The following is a 14449-nucleotide window of genomic DNA, read 5'->3' as shown; positions in this document are numbered from 1 at the left end:
CACATTTTATAATTCTACTAATTTAATATTAATAATAATTATATTCTAATTAAATTAATATTAAAAAATCATATTTTCAAAAGTCAGCTAATAACAAAAAATATTTGATTAAACTCATCTAAAATTCTATCTAAATTTATTAATTACAAACCAAATAGTATTTTTGCTTGAAGTGAGAAATTAATATTTTAATGTTTGCTTGGAGTGAAAAATTAGTATTTTAATGTTTGGTGAATCAATTATAGTTCTCCATCTTTGGCCAACCACTGTAAGTAGAAGTTCATCTTATTTTAGATTTGGTCAATTCAATGTAGGGTATTTTTGACATCAATTATGTAAATTTTAACTAACTATTTCATTTGGCCAATGTAAATGCTCTGAGATGTAGTCGTTGAGATCCAATTACAGTATCAAAGTGAAAACCGTACCAAATGAAACACTCACTTGTATGACACCCACAAATGTACATGACCCTGTCGGTAATATCTTTACACTTTGTTATTAAACTGAATTAGGAGACTGAGAGCAACACCTGTTGAGTAATCTAAGCAGTGCATCGGCCTTTCTTCGAGCTCTCAGGGACCCATCAGCAGCGAAACTCTGAAGGGAAGGAATGCTTCGTGGGTTAAGTAGAAGACGCCTTCCAACCTCCTCTCCTCCATCTTTGCATAGGCCCAGTAGAAGAGCTATTGAATTCTCCTTTCCTTTTGGAGACCCAAATCGGAGAAGTTCAATAAGGAGAGGCACCAGAACTCTACACTTCCTGATCTCCTCCAACCCTTCAGAGCAACCAAAAAGGAGAGAGAGCACTGATAAGGCATCATCAGTTACACCTGCCTTGTCATCCATCAGCAAGTCAACGAGCACAGGAACCGCGCCAGCAACCACAACACTGGCCTTGTTAGGATTATAGACTGCGAGGTTAAAGAGTGCTGTTGCAGCGTCTTTTTTCCCGGCTGTACTGCCCTCTTTCAAGAGCCCGACTAAGGCCGGAATGGCCCTAGGACGGGCACCAATCGTCCCCTTGAAATCATCTATCATCGACAGGCTGAAGATAGATGCCGCGGCATTTTCTCTTGCCTCCATTGTTTTCCCTGACTCTAAAACACCTATTATGCTGTCGATTGCTCCAGCTGCCATTATTAGTATCTTATTGTTATCGTAGATGGAAAGGTTAAGTAGGGCAGTGACGGCATTTTCTTGGATTCTAGGATCATAGGAACTTAGTAATGTCACCAGAAATGGAATGGCTCCTGCCTCAGCAATTATACCGCGATTATTCATGCCGGTTTTTGCAAGTAAACGCAGCTCATACGCTGCCTGCCCCTGGATTTCTACCGAACCAGTTGCTAGTTTCCCCACTAGAAACTCGGCCGTCATTTTGATAGCATCCACACCCGCTTTTGCAGCAGAAAGGTGATCGACAGCATTATCACACAGTTTTCCTTTGCTGTTCTTACTCTCCGAGTCTAAGAAAGATGATGCCTTATCTTCATCTGATGGGACATTGTTCTCCTGGCACCATTGATACATTAGACTCTTCAGTGCATAATTGGGTACGAGGGCCATGTGCAGTAGCCTCTGCCCGCTTTTTGGGCAGGTATAATGACCTGAATTGATCCACTGGGCAATTGAATTTCGGTCATAAGTATGCCCAGATGCTACAATCACTGGGTCTCTCATCAAGTCTAGTGATATCGGGCAACGAAATTCATCAGGAATATTATGAACAACAGATTGAGAAGACGAACAAGTATCATAATTCCTACCAATGGATGCAGACGACTGCTTATGGTGTTGTTTTGTTTTCTCACTTTCTTCGTCATCGAAAATGTATGACTTCGAATATGAAACAAGGGATATGAGATTGTCTATGTTGGATCTGGCTATTAGTCCACCCGTTCCTGCCTGCTTCTGGGCTTCAACCTCTAGCTTTAAAATTTCTTCTACATATTCGAATGGATTTCTCAAACCAAGACAGCTCAAAGTCTCTTTCACTTTTCCAAAGTCAACGAAACGATTGCTGTTGTTCTTCTTTTCATTGGCCATTATTTGCAGAAGCTCTTCTCTTCTTTGAAGTTCTCGAGGGTCAATGAATAAATCTACCCGCTTTGCCTGCTTGTGAAGCAGCTCAACTTGCTCTCTAGTGTCCACCGTGATATTAAGCAAGCTTAGAGGTAGAATGTCGAGTGCCCTCCCCATCTCCTTCACCAGAACATGAAATTGATTTGAAACGAACTGAGTCTGTATAAGGCCCCACAGACAGCTGCCATCCTTGCATCCTAGGATCAAAAACTTCACCCTTCGAAACACAGAGAAAAGCTCGGCGAGACAAAGGATTGCAGATGGTGGAAGTGGTCTATTTATTTCAAGAATCTCTTCAAACAAAGAAGAAAGAATCTTTATCCTTCGAATCATGGTCGAAGCGTTCCTAATCTGTACAGAAGGAAGCTTTTCCATGCAAGTAACTTCATTGCATATGTGGAGCAATGATTCTAGCAAAGACCCAGCAGGCAAGAGGCCTGAGGGTGCCATTAGTGGAGAAAGATCTGCATCCATGTTATCTCCCTAGTGTGGTGCTAGATTTCTGTTCATTGTTATTATCAACATTAGTTTCTGTTTGTATTTAGCTTACCTTAGGGCAACCTCCCGAGAAATATTAATCTATTAAATAAATTACTACATAGTTTCGAAAGAAATATTAAATTAGTTGCACGCACTCTTGACGTTTTCTATTTGTACACTTGTTTAACCTTTGAAACATTAATAATAGGAATAGGGGGGCTTCTGGGCTGCTGCCACTTGGAGGACTGTCCGGCCTCGTTGGGTTAGTTTTATTCCCCGCCGAATTTATATTTTGACCTTGTCAAACTTGAAGGTTGGATGTTCTTTAGTTTCTTGCATTTGTTTTATTAGGAAGGGATGGAATTATAATTACTTGGGCAATGGGACCTCAAGTATGGACTTTTTGACCTGCAACTTGGAACGTTTGCTACATTAAACCTTATATATTACACAGTTCATACTTTTTGCGACGACAAGAATAGCTAAAATAGGAGTATTTCTGACATATATGTTACATGTAAAAGGCTAATTTGTTGTAGTGCATATACATGAAACTCTCATTTTATCATAAAATACTATATCAATTAAAATTAATGTTTATGTAAGCAATTTTAATTATATTACCATGTATTGTATAACTGGCGTACCATATATATTATTCATGGTACTCTACGATTATCTTGTAATTTATTGTATAAAATAAACTTTGATGCTGGACATTTGATAATTGGGTTGTATTACGTAAGGGTTAAGACTTGAGAAAATGTTCAAGAAAACAGTCATATTTAATTTCTCTCTCTATCTTTCCTTTTCTCTTCCGTTGTATTTTTTTAAGAGCAGAACAAAGCCTAATAAAACGTTACTCATTTTCTCTTCAATTTACCTATATATAAGAGAAGCATCCCATATGCGACTAGGCGACCTGCTGAAATCTGAATTGGAATTGGCTGTTTGACTTATGCGGAATAAGACGACAATTTTGAAGTCAGCTCAAATTTTCTTATTATTATTATTGTTGTTTCATTGTTTTTATTTTAGTCTTTTAGAGATCTATAAAGGATATGTGAAGATATCGAAGAGCGTAAGAAAGAAAGAAAGTACAACGTTTGAAGATCGGAAGGTCATAAAACCCATATCTCATAGGCTGAATGGGTACACAATCTAATTCATTGTGAATTTGAGTGATACCAGCCCAACTCTTGAGGGCTAGACATGGGCCACAAATAGACTTTTTATGCGGTTTGGTCCATGTCCAACCATCCTGACTTTCAAAGCTCGATTCACCTCAAGGGGTTGGGTGGGGGGCCGGGGGAGGGAAGATACTTGAAACAAAGTAAATCAGATCAGAAAAAGTTAGTAGTATATGCAAAGATGGAGTTAATACAGTCCTAGATACCCTTTTTTTTTTTATTTAGTTGGGGGGGTGGGGAAGGGGAAGACGAGGACTGAAGGAGGGGGGGCACGACCACAGAAATGAGATGTGTTTTATGGATGAAAAAGACACGTCGAGAAGAGGGGTTCGGGTAAGAGGACCTTTTCCTCATGCATTGTTTTACATCAGTATCTCTTTACTCCTGAAAACTAGTACAAGTACAACATGTTGAAAACCACGTTTCATGAACCAAACATAACCTTTCTTTTTCATACTCTTACCTGCCTCACCCCTTTCCAGCAAACACATGTTCTCTCTCTCTTTTTAATGCACCCCTTTTTTTGTTTAATCTCTGACCCTTCGTGTGGCGAGTTCCAAAGTTAGTGACAACTGAACTTTGAAGACGTTCTGTGAATTCACTTCTCTCTCTCTCTCTGTTCAGTGTTCATTCAATGAAACTTGATTATATATATAAAGGACGTCGTTTCTCCACGGAATGCAGAATCCTCTATCTTTAATAAACCCTACCTTATGGATAAATGGAAAATGGTTAAAACACATGATGAAGCAGACCCATTTCATTCGGCCTGCCATGCCATCTCTCTCTCTCTCTCTCAAACGTGGTACATACATAGCTTTATCATCGAGACAAGAAGTGGCAAAGAAATAAATGGTAGTTAGTGGGTGTTGTGGAAGCAACGCATAAGCACCCTCCGCCAAAGTCAAGCTACAGTTACTAACACCACATGATTCTAACGCCACCCCTCCCCCTCCCCCTCCTCAGACAAAATTATCAAACACATGATATATATAATTAATTTAATTAATTAAATAAAGATCAAGCTATGGTACCCCCGCGTATGACACAGCATCCGTTGATCTAATTCCATCGTGAGGTTTGAGTTTGGTCTTGCAATGAATGGCGCGTGAGTGAGTTGAGATCGGAGACTTCCATTTTCGAGATAGTGTCTTTTGGGAAAACGATGGGCATTAACAAGTGGGCTGATTCTTGGATGGAGGAGCATTATCTTCTTTCTCCCTTTTTCCACTCTCTACCACAAATTGTTTGAAGTGACAATTTCCTTCCGTTTTTTTTTTTTTTTTTTTTTTTTTTTATCCCGACCAGTGAAGAAACAAAAACAAAAAAAAAGTAAAACTGAATTATGGCCTTTACCCCCCTGATCTGTACGCGCGCGCGTATATATGTATATATATATATATATATATGTGTGCCTTTTCTCTTAGCGCTAGCTTATGTATGGTTGGCAATGGTAATAAAATGCGATGAAATTTGGAATCAAATGTTGTGTTTGAAAAGATGTACAAGAAGAGTGTCTTGAGAATGCATGAGTTGGTTGCATTTAGATAATAAGATATTTTGAAGGATTCTGTAAATAGTAATAAATAAATAATGATAAAATATTAAATAATAATAATAAAATAATAAATAATAATAATTTATTGTCAAAACTATCCAAATTAGATCTTAAATGCGCCGAACTTGTGTCAAAGGGGGGGGGGGGTGGGTTCATGATGGTCGAAGCAGCCACTAACGACTCACCCTCTAAAGTCACTTTATCAAATTTCCCTTATAATTTGAGTAAAATAGCAACTAAAACTTTTTTTTTTCTTCTGATTTAACTTATCAAACGAACATGACGTCATCCTACTTTTAGAAATCTTTAAATATTAAAAATACTTCCTTTTCATTTGCCCACTTTATAATGTATCCATCCACTTCGAAATTGAACTTTTTACAACTTGACCAAATTAATCATATATGTTTTCGTATTCTTTTGTTGGTCGATTTGTATCGGGCTCTAGCCTCTAGTTATGCCATGCCAACGTAGATAATATGCAAAATCTTAAAAAAAATTACATACTTATATATATATATATACACATTAAGATTAAGAAACAAATAAACAAAATTACAAATTAAATTCTTATAAAAAGTTGTAAGAAACCACCTATAGAGACCGACACCTCGTACGCCTGTTGATCCTCTTCAATTTTGGCACGGCCCCCCCTTCCATTCATTTGCTTTTTTTTTTTTTTTAAATAAATAAATAAATCTTGTAAGAAACTTAAAGTTGTGTTATTTTATGTTTAAACAAAACACGCACGCACTTCACAAAAGAAAACCAAAATATCACTAAAAAATTACAATCCGATCGAATACTTTAAAATTGTGAACCGAAGAAAATATATAAACAATCACATGAGCATGCAATATTACAAAAAAAATGTGATGTTTTCACTTTGCTACCACCAAAAAAAAGGGAAAATAAATCATAGAAAAAGCTCAAACACGCATGGCCTATTAGCTTTTTTTCTCTTTGGCTCCACTATCTATTGTAGATTCCTAACTTGCACTTGTATTTTGCCTTGTTGTGGATAAATCAAACTTTCTTGAGGAGTAGTACACTCCTTTTTTGTGAAATTTCTCCTTTATTCAGTCAAATGAAGCATCTCATCTTTCCTGATGAACTATCATGTCTACCACAGCTTACTCAATACATATTAGGCTGTCCCCATGTTCAATTATTTGAGCCCTTTCCACTCCCAAAGTTCAAATATTATTTTATTGCTCTTTTATCAACTTCACAGAAAATGGGCCATGTAGATGTGGGCCTGGTTTGGAGGAACGCGCGACTTAGGTGCTGCTGTTAGCAACCGAGCTACTTTAATTAATTAAAACATGAGAACACAGACAATTATAGTAAGCACGAGGCTATAAATACGAGGTAGTTGAGAGGAGAATTGGACATTGGGCACAAGAAGTAGATGTGGGGGAAAGCATGAAGGGTCATGAGCCCCGTTCATCTTCTTCTTGTGCAGCTTGCAAATTGTTGAAAAGAAGATGTACTCCCAAATGTATATTTGCACCCTACTTTTGCTCCGATGAGCCTTCCAAATTTGCCAATGTTCACAAGGTATTTGGAGCAAGCAATGTGAGCAAGATCCTCACTGAAGTACCGGAGGAGCAACGCGAGGACACCGTGAATTCACTGGCGTATGAGGCCGAGGCAAGGCTTCGGGACCCGGTTTATGGTTGCATTGGTGCCATAACTTCGTTGCAAAGAAAGATGGTTGAGCTCCAGCATGACCTCGCCATTGCTAGAGCCTGTCTTGCTCGCTATGCTGCTTCTTCATCATCATCAGCCTCATCTTGTTCTTCTTCTCTTGTCTGGGATGATCACGTTATCATGCCTCCTTACCCTGATGTTCCCGCTTGCAATGGCCTGAATTATAGTTTCAGCCAGACTTCATCTGATTTGACCCAATATGGACCGGTCAATGATTTTGGCCACAGCCCTTATGTATTATGATCTTTGATCTTTCTCTCTCTCTCTCTCTCCCCCTCTCTCTCTCATGGAAATCTTGCCTTCACAGATATGTTCTTAACGGGAAGATCAAGTAAATATCCTATGCCAATTAAAGAAACTCCGAGCATATGGAAGCAGAAATTGATACAAATCTTGATTAGCCAGAGTGATCTCGTGCAATTCAGCTGCTGCAAAGCATTGCTTGATTTTCTTTGAAATGGATTAGTATCTGTATACCTTTGTTACCTTTTCGATCCTTTATAAACAAGGCAATCTGAATCACAATCCAAATCATCCGATCCGCCGACCAGAGTGCAATTAATAGAACGAAGAGTAGCTTGAGCAATCTCAACTACCGGTCCGCGAGCAATACATCCCAAAGAATAAATTCAATAAAAGTCAAGAATATTTTAGCCTTGCACGGTTGCACTCGCACGCAGCAAAAAGTAGGAATCTGTGAGAGTCGGTGCCCACTGTTTACATGCAACAGAGAGCAGTGTTATGATTTCACTAACCCCACAACGTGCCATTGGCATTATTCGTTGCAATGCGAATCCAAAGTGACTCTGTACACTACATGCATCTCAAATATGGTAATGGTTACAAAAGTTAGAAAAACGTAATAGAAATCGATTCCTCTCTACATCAACGAGAAAAAGAAAAAAAAAATGATAACCCTGTTTCCATCTTCAGGCATAAAAGTGAATACAGGATACATCATCTAAAAAAAAAATTTAACAAGCTCAGAACCCTCTAAAACGTTCTCAACATCTGATGGTAAACTACCAAACAAGATATCATTAGGCAACGAGGAGAGTAATGCAAAAGACCGTAATCGATTGTTGACCCGTTCATAGTTCACCAAATTACAGCTTTCTTGGTTTCTATTTCAACATCCCTCCTGTTGGTTCATAAAATCTATCGAGACTCATTTCGGATTTTCCGTTGTTTTTTTTTTTTTTTTTTTTTAGAGATTTTAAATATATAATTATCCTAGAACTTCAAGGAAACAAAAGGCCTAGTGAGTGAGTGGTGACTCGTAAGGTATTGTCTTGTTCATCTTTTTACTCAATAATGTGCAGGAGTCCGACAACATAATTATAAGACCCATGCAAGTTGAAGCAACATCAATTTCCTTCATGTGAGAAACAAGCATCACAAACTAGTCAGTTCACCATAAAAACTTTCAGATCCATGAATAAAACCAGGTCATAAACATGCCGGGATTACAAAATACATCATAAGCACAAAAAATTTAAGACAATACTACAACTCATGTACACTGATCACAGCGATGACAACAATGCCACACCGTCTTCATATGCTTTGAAGTTGAAACTGCAAGTAATATGACAACGCATACTGTAAACAGAAGAGTTCAAAAGTGGATTTCAAAAGAAATCACCGAGCTGCAGTTCCCTGTGCAAAGTGAAAAAGCACTCCTGCAATCTCAGTTTATAGCTTCTTCCCTGTTAAAAGGCATGCAAATTAACAAAAGAACCTGGTTAGACTCATAGGGAGACAATCCCAATTTTACAAGCCTCACGAACTTCGGAAGACATTAAAGGCATGGCCTTAAGCTGCACTTGCAAATTTAAAAAATAAGAGCGAAATACCATGCAGTAAATCGTAATTAGTTGGAGTTCCCTGCTCTTACATATCAGTCAACTGTCTAAAATTGTGCTTATATATATATTAATAATATATAAAGCACCCAGCATAACAAATTTCTAAATCATGGAACCACAAACAGTACAAATATAAAGCATACATCCATCCATCTTCGCACCCCTATATGCTTATGGCTTCTAATTACTAGAGCAGCTATCCAGGTCAATGGGCTTAACTGCCAACCTGAGCCTGGCATACCACCTGCAACTAACAATATAACCCTAACAAGGACAACATTAAATTTGGTTGCGCAGTCCAGCCTGATCAAATTTGAGCAGCTTAACTATATTCAAGGCCAAGTGCGAATCTTAGTACTTGACTTTAATAAGGATAATGCCATCATACTCAAAATAAACTCAGTAATCATTTTTGAAAAACCTATAAAAAAAAAAAAAAAAAAAAATCAGTCTATCACACACATCACAAACCAATGGATGGAAATATCAAAAACAGATGATCCATCACTGTAAAGTGGAGACGTTCTAGAATAATATAACATAAAAACACCAGTCTATTCATGATAACTTTGCATGATTCCACAATGGAGATTAAACTAATTGGCCCAGAAGTTACTGGTCATGAGAACTACAGCCCCTCCCGACTCTTGAGAGATGAATGAAATCAAACCCATAAATCCAACTTCTGCATATTTACCCCTTTCTTGATGATGCGAACCCATAAATTTAAGAAAAAAGGAACTCATCAAACAAGAAAAATTAAAAGGAAAATCCTTTGATCTTGTTTAAAAAAATAGTAAGTATCTTTTTGCAAATGAGCATCCACCTGATATGGAACATTAGCGGACAGTAGCTTGCTCCCAAAAACGCTGATGCAGAACAAGCAAGAAAATGCTTGTCACGGCCTGAGAGCTTCTTACGATCAATCGTACAAAACCATTCAACCATCTTAACGAAATTAAGTCGTGCAACCAAAACTACTTATAGGTTTTGAGCATAACAACATTAAATCAATGAGATTAACTATTCAACACCACCATACTCTGAAATTAGTACGGGGACAATCGAAAGCCGTTCCTGCTCATACTATCCTTTTTAATTACTTCGCTTCATAATTCCCATTAACAAAACCAAATAATGGCTAAAAACAATATCATATAAGAAAATTGGCATTTCAAATTCCAATATCCCTACGAAATACGATCAGAATCTAAAATTACCCACAATATGTGAACTTGCGATGACCTGTTCCAATTTGAACTGGGGATTTCCATATTACAATTTGCCCACAAAAATATAATCAAAATACAATCAATTCAACTAATTATTTTCCAAATTAAACACCAAGAAAATTTGAATCATCAAACAATAAAGATAGAAAATTTAGATCTTTGAGAATGTCACCTGAGCCCTGCGCGTACTTAGGGCGCTTCATTTTTTCAATCTCCAACTGCGCATCCATGAACATATTCATCCTCTGAAACTCAAGGTCCTTAGTAAACTCCATCCTCTGCCTCTCCAGCTCCATCATCTGCTTGTGCTTCGAGCTCTCAATCCTCTCGTAGATCTCCCCAAACTTCAATATAGCTCTCGCCAATTCCCTGCACGCCGCCCCATCGGATAAGTCTACGCTCTCCATCCGATGCTTCCTCGCCACTCTTCCATCAAACCCTACTTCATCTTCGTCGTCTTCATCCTCGTGGTCGTCATCATCACCGTCACCAAGCGAACTGTCCGAGGACCCAACACCAGAGTAAACCACGGGGCTAGGGTTAGGGTTGGGTTTAGGTTTGGAGGACTTGGCTGTGAAACCAACGGTGGTGGGCTTCTTGGTGACGGCGTTAGTGCCGATAAGCGACTCGAGGCGGTAAAAGAAGGGCCATTTGGACGGAGAGGGTTTGGCTTTCTCCAACTTGTACTTCTTCTTCAATGTGTCGATCCGGTTCTTGCACTGGATGTCCGTCTTGCGGGGCTTTAAGCCGTTTTGACGTCCGTTGACAGAGTCGGCGACTTCCTTCCAGTCCTTCTGACGGAGATTACCGCGGTTGAGCTGGACATAACGGTCTCCCCAGGCCTCGATTAGTGTCTCGGTAGCGCCTTCGCTCCAACAGTCCTCTCGTCCGCCACCGCCGCCGGAACCGATGTGGGTTCGGATAGTGGGGGGATGCGGACTCGGGCGGTCCATATATGTGGTCGGGCCGGCGTGGAAACAGGATTAAAGAAGGTCGTGGACTCGGTGCTAAGCACGCCGGAGGTATTGGTGGGTTGGGAGGGAATGGAAGGATGTGAAGCTTCGGATTTGGAGGCAAAGTGAAATTGGCCGTGCATTGTGACCGGCGCTGACGTCAGCTCCCGTATTGCAGTTGGACGGAACGACTTTATTATATATGCGAAAATAGTTTTTTTTTCTTTTTTTTTCTTTTTTTTCCTCCTCTGTTTTGTTCATGTACCACCAAAAAGACCCCACTCCAAAAGTTTCTTTCTTCCGACACTCAAATAAATTTCAGATTCGTGGCCGGCACGGAGGCCGGATGGATGGGTGTGAATCATGACCAATCTGTCGTTCATGTAGTAGTAATTTGAACATTGTCCAAAATCCATAAGGGAAGACAAAAAGTATGTAAATATTTGAGTTCACCAGTCGATATCTATATATCTTCAAAATCAGTAATAAAATTGTAGCCAGTCCTCAGCTATATGTACAGTGGTGTAGGCAAAAGTACTGTAAAAACAGTGACTCAATAAATATGTAATGATACAGTGGTTGGGCATTCTTTTTTCTTAATTTTTTTTTTTATACACCCCGAAAGTTCAAATTTTTCTCAAGACTTTTCTCCCTCCCATTCAATAGAACTTCATATATTTTCTCTTTTGTTTATCTCTCCATCCTTTCCTCCTTTCTCACGGTTGGGTGTCCATCTCTTTGCATCCTAACCATCATCTCAACCAAAAAAACCAATTCTTCCATCGATTTCTCCTCACGCAAAGCCAACTCCTCCGTCGCTGGTATCCCTCTGCACATCCTCAGAAACAGTTGGAAAATGTTGCATCCCGAACCATCGCCTCCCTCAAATCTCTACAGATATTGACGTTGGAACATTTGTTGTTATGGCCGCATGATACATTAACTGTACTAATGATTTGTTAGGAACCTATGCTATTGGTTTGGGAGCATTTGTGTTATGTATACCAGCAGCTGGCTTAGTTTGTTATGGTTGCATGCTACATTTAAGCTAACCCGGGAATGAATTTGATTTGTTTTGTTTCCTTCCTTTCTTTCTCCTCGACAGAGAGCATGTGATAGATTCCTTTCTTTCTGCAAGGAGTTCCATTGCTTCCTGCAATAGAGTGTTTGAAAGTTTCTTCCCGCAATTGATGGAAATTCTAGGACTTTCTGTAAAAAATTTGTCAGGGAGAGATTTGACTGAGGCTCCAAGAAAATTGCTTCCAAATCCATTTATGCAAGTGAGACATACTACAGCATGATTCAGAGCTATTTTAATTTATTAAATAAGACCTTTTGTTCGACCTTGGCGACTGGTCCTCAAGATGCAGATATTTATTTTGGAGGTGAATGCTTCTGCCTTGCAAAGTCTTAGGAATATATCAACTTTTAAATCTACACATGTTTTATTATTATTATTGTTAAATTATGGTGGGGATACTAAAATTTTTCTTTGTTTCCCTTTTTTTTTTTTTTTTTCTCTTAAAGAAGAAAATTAGATTCTAATATCGAGAGTAATACTAGAAGTCAGTAGTGCGGGCGAATTCCTGAATGTTCCCAACGTTCACCTTCTTTTGGACGATGGGCTTCTCAGTACTGCAGGAAGAGGGTTCCATTTCGTGGTAGCACAGTTCATTATAGATAAATAGATGGACAAGTCAATATGAGATCAAAGTTTAAATAGAATATGCAAAAGGTAAAAAAATAGTATATTGATAGACAATTCTGTTTCAGCATTGGCTTTCTTTATAAATTTCTTCAGCACAAAATGGATGGGAATTCACGTTCTAATCATCATCTTTTGTAAAATCAATCCACGGCCTCAGACGTCAGACGGCTCGAAATTATGTATCTTCTTTATCTTTAACATTGAGACGGTAAAAGTCCCTCAGTTTATCGGCCATCTTCAAGCCCCTTTGGTTCATTTCCTCCAGTATCAACTTCGCTTCATCGAACCTACTCGACTTTATGAGCTTGCTAGCCAAACACCCGAACATGTGGTCGTCCAACCACGTGTCCTTCCCAGCAAAACACCTCGCATACTCTATCGCTTGCTCGTAATACCCCATCCGCAACAGCGCATTTATAACGTTCATGTGCGTGGACAATAGCATCGGTACTCCGTCGTCAACCATCCTCCGCAGCAACGCCAGAGCACCTTCCACCTTCCCACCTTACACGCGCCTAACAATAGCGCGTCGTACGTACGCGTATCCGCTCTCAGCCCCTCCCCCACCATTTTTGTTAGCACTTCGGCCGCCGCAGTCAAATCTCCGGAGAAACAGTACGCCATCAGAAAGTAATTATAGCTCGTCAGATCCGGCGGGATCTGATACTTTCTCATCTGGCTCATCACGCCCCATGCGGCCTCCATTTCCTTTTTCCTCGTGAGCACGCTCAGGATGGGCTGAAAACTAGACGCATTTAAACCGTATTCCCCGCGCGCCATAGTGTCGACCAGGCGCAGGGACTCTTCGACTCGACCCAATTTGCATAGTCGCAAGATGAGCGAATTGTGCGCACTTTGCCGGGGTAACCCTTTGTCGAGGCGAGCTAGGGTCTGAGAAAGGTCGTCGATTATGGACAGGGAGGCGTCGTTGTTGGAGATGAACTTGAACGTTTTGGAGGTGTTGAAGCAACCGTCCCTTATGCGCTTGTTGAGGAGGTGGCGGAGCTCTTCGAAGTCTCTGGAACGGCCTGCGGCGAGGACCAGTTCGTCATAGTAGGCAGAGGTCGGCTCAAGAGGGAATGAGTTAGGATTAGGGTTTTGAGTAGTAAAAGACCGGGTGCCGAGGAGAATGATAGAAAGGAGATTATGAGATTTGTGTGGAAGCTTATGGAAAAGCGACATTCCTTAGGGTTTACAGCGGCTTTGGACTTGGGAGTCTTGGGACGGAGAATACAAGAGTGAAAGGAGGGTTTAAGGGAGAAATAGCTTCTTTCTGCGGATTGGGCTGTTTTGGATCAAGCCCATTAGGCATGGCATTTACTGCACATTGTCGAAAAATTCTTATAGAAAGGATCTCAACAACTTGTACTAAAAGGGCTGGCCAGTGCAAAACGAGCCCATTGCTTTTTTCATCGGCTACATATGTATACATGTCAGGAGGGCCAACTCAAATTTGAGAGAGAATTTCGTAGAGCCAGCTAGATAATCGATATTACACTCATTCGGGACGGTATGGCTATGGCCATACACCCACCCGTTTTGGGTGAAGTTAAAAGAGTAAATGTTGAACTCTATCATGACCATATACATGATAAAAGCCACTTTTTGATCAGTCTTATAAATGTATGTACACAAATATGGTACTGTGCCCCTTACCCTTAT

At 39.7% G+C, this 14449-nt stretch overlaps 4 protein-coding genes across 5 annotated transcripts; 1 reads left to right on the top strand and 3 right to left on the bottom strand.

Annotated features, from left to right (window-relative positions):
* Nucleotides 1-393: 393 nt before the first annotated feature.
* Nucleotides 394-2636, bottom strand: LOC121245833 (U-box domain-containing protein 1-like). The gene has a single exon (XM_041143712.1). The coding sequence runs from the start codon at nucleotides 2557-2559 to the stop codon at nucleotides 502-504; it is 2058 nt and encodes a 685-aa protein (XP_040999646.1). The 5' UTR covers nucleotides 2560-2636; the 3' UTR covers nucleotides 394-501.
* A 4030-nt stretch (nucleotides 2637-6666) lies between these two features.
* On the top strand, nucleotides 6667-7484 carry LOC121246044 (LOB domain-containing protein 21). Its single transcript, XM_041144022.1, has one exon. The coding sequence runs from the start codon at nucleotides 6739-6741 to the stop codon at nucleotides 7267-7269; it is 531 nt and encodes a 176-aa protein (XP_040999956.1). The 5' UTR covers nucleotides 6667-6738; the 3' UTR covers nucleotides 7270-7484.
* A 952-nt stretch (nucleotides 7485-8436) lies between these two features.
* Nucleotides 8437-11494, bottom strand: LOC121246043 (trihelix transcription factor ASIL2). 2 transcript variants are annotated; one of them, XM_041144021.1, is made up of 2 exons: nucleotides 10299-11494; nucleotides 8437-8846 (listed from the first exon to the last, which is right to left on the bottom strand). In XM_041144021.1, exons 1-2 carry the CDS (start codon nucleotides 11077-11079, stop codon nucleotides 8842-8844), a joined length of 786 nt encoding a protein of 261 aa, XP_040999955.1. In that variant the 5' UTR covers nucleotides 11080-11494; the 3' UTR covers nucleotides 8437-8841. The 2 variants fall into 2 exon arrangements, with proteins under 2 accessions (XP_040999955.1, XP_040999954.1); XM_041144020.1 differs by having other exon boundaries at nucleotides 8437-8735; nucleotides 10299-11492.
* A 1312-nt stretch (nucleotides 11495-12806) lies between these two features.
* On the bottom strand, nucleotides 12807-14267 carry LOC121246042 (pentatricopeptide repeat-containing protein At3g56030, mitochondrial). Its single transcript, XM_041144019.1, is given in 2 exon segments — nucleotides 12807-13291; nucleotides 13294-14267. Coding segments are annotated over 2 exon segments (1005 nt in total). The 5' UTR covers nucleotides 13970-14267; the 3' UTR covers nucleotides 12807-12962.
* Between the last annotated feature and the right edge of the window lie 182 nt (nucleotides 14268-14449).

The sequence above is a fragment of the Juglans microcarpa x Juglans regia genome, chromosome 1S, assembly GCF_004785595.1.
Source record: "Juglans microcarpa x Juglans regia isolate MS1-56 chromosome 1S, Jm3101_v1.0, whole genome shotgun sequence".
NCBI classification, from domain to species: Eukaryota; Viridiplantae; Streptophyta; class Magnoliopsida; order Fagales; family Juglandaceae; genus Juglans; species Juglans microcarpa x Juglans regia.
This window is presented reverse-complemented; position numbering and strand designations above follow the sequence as displayed.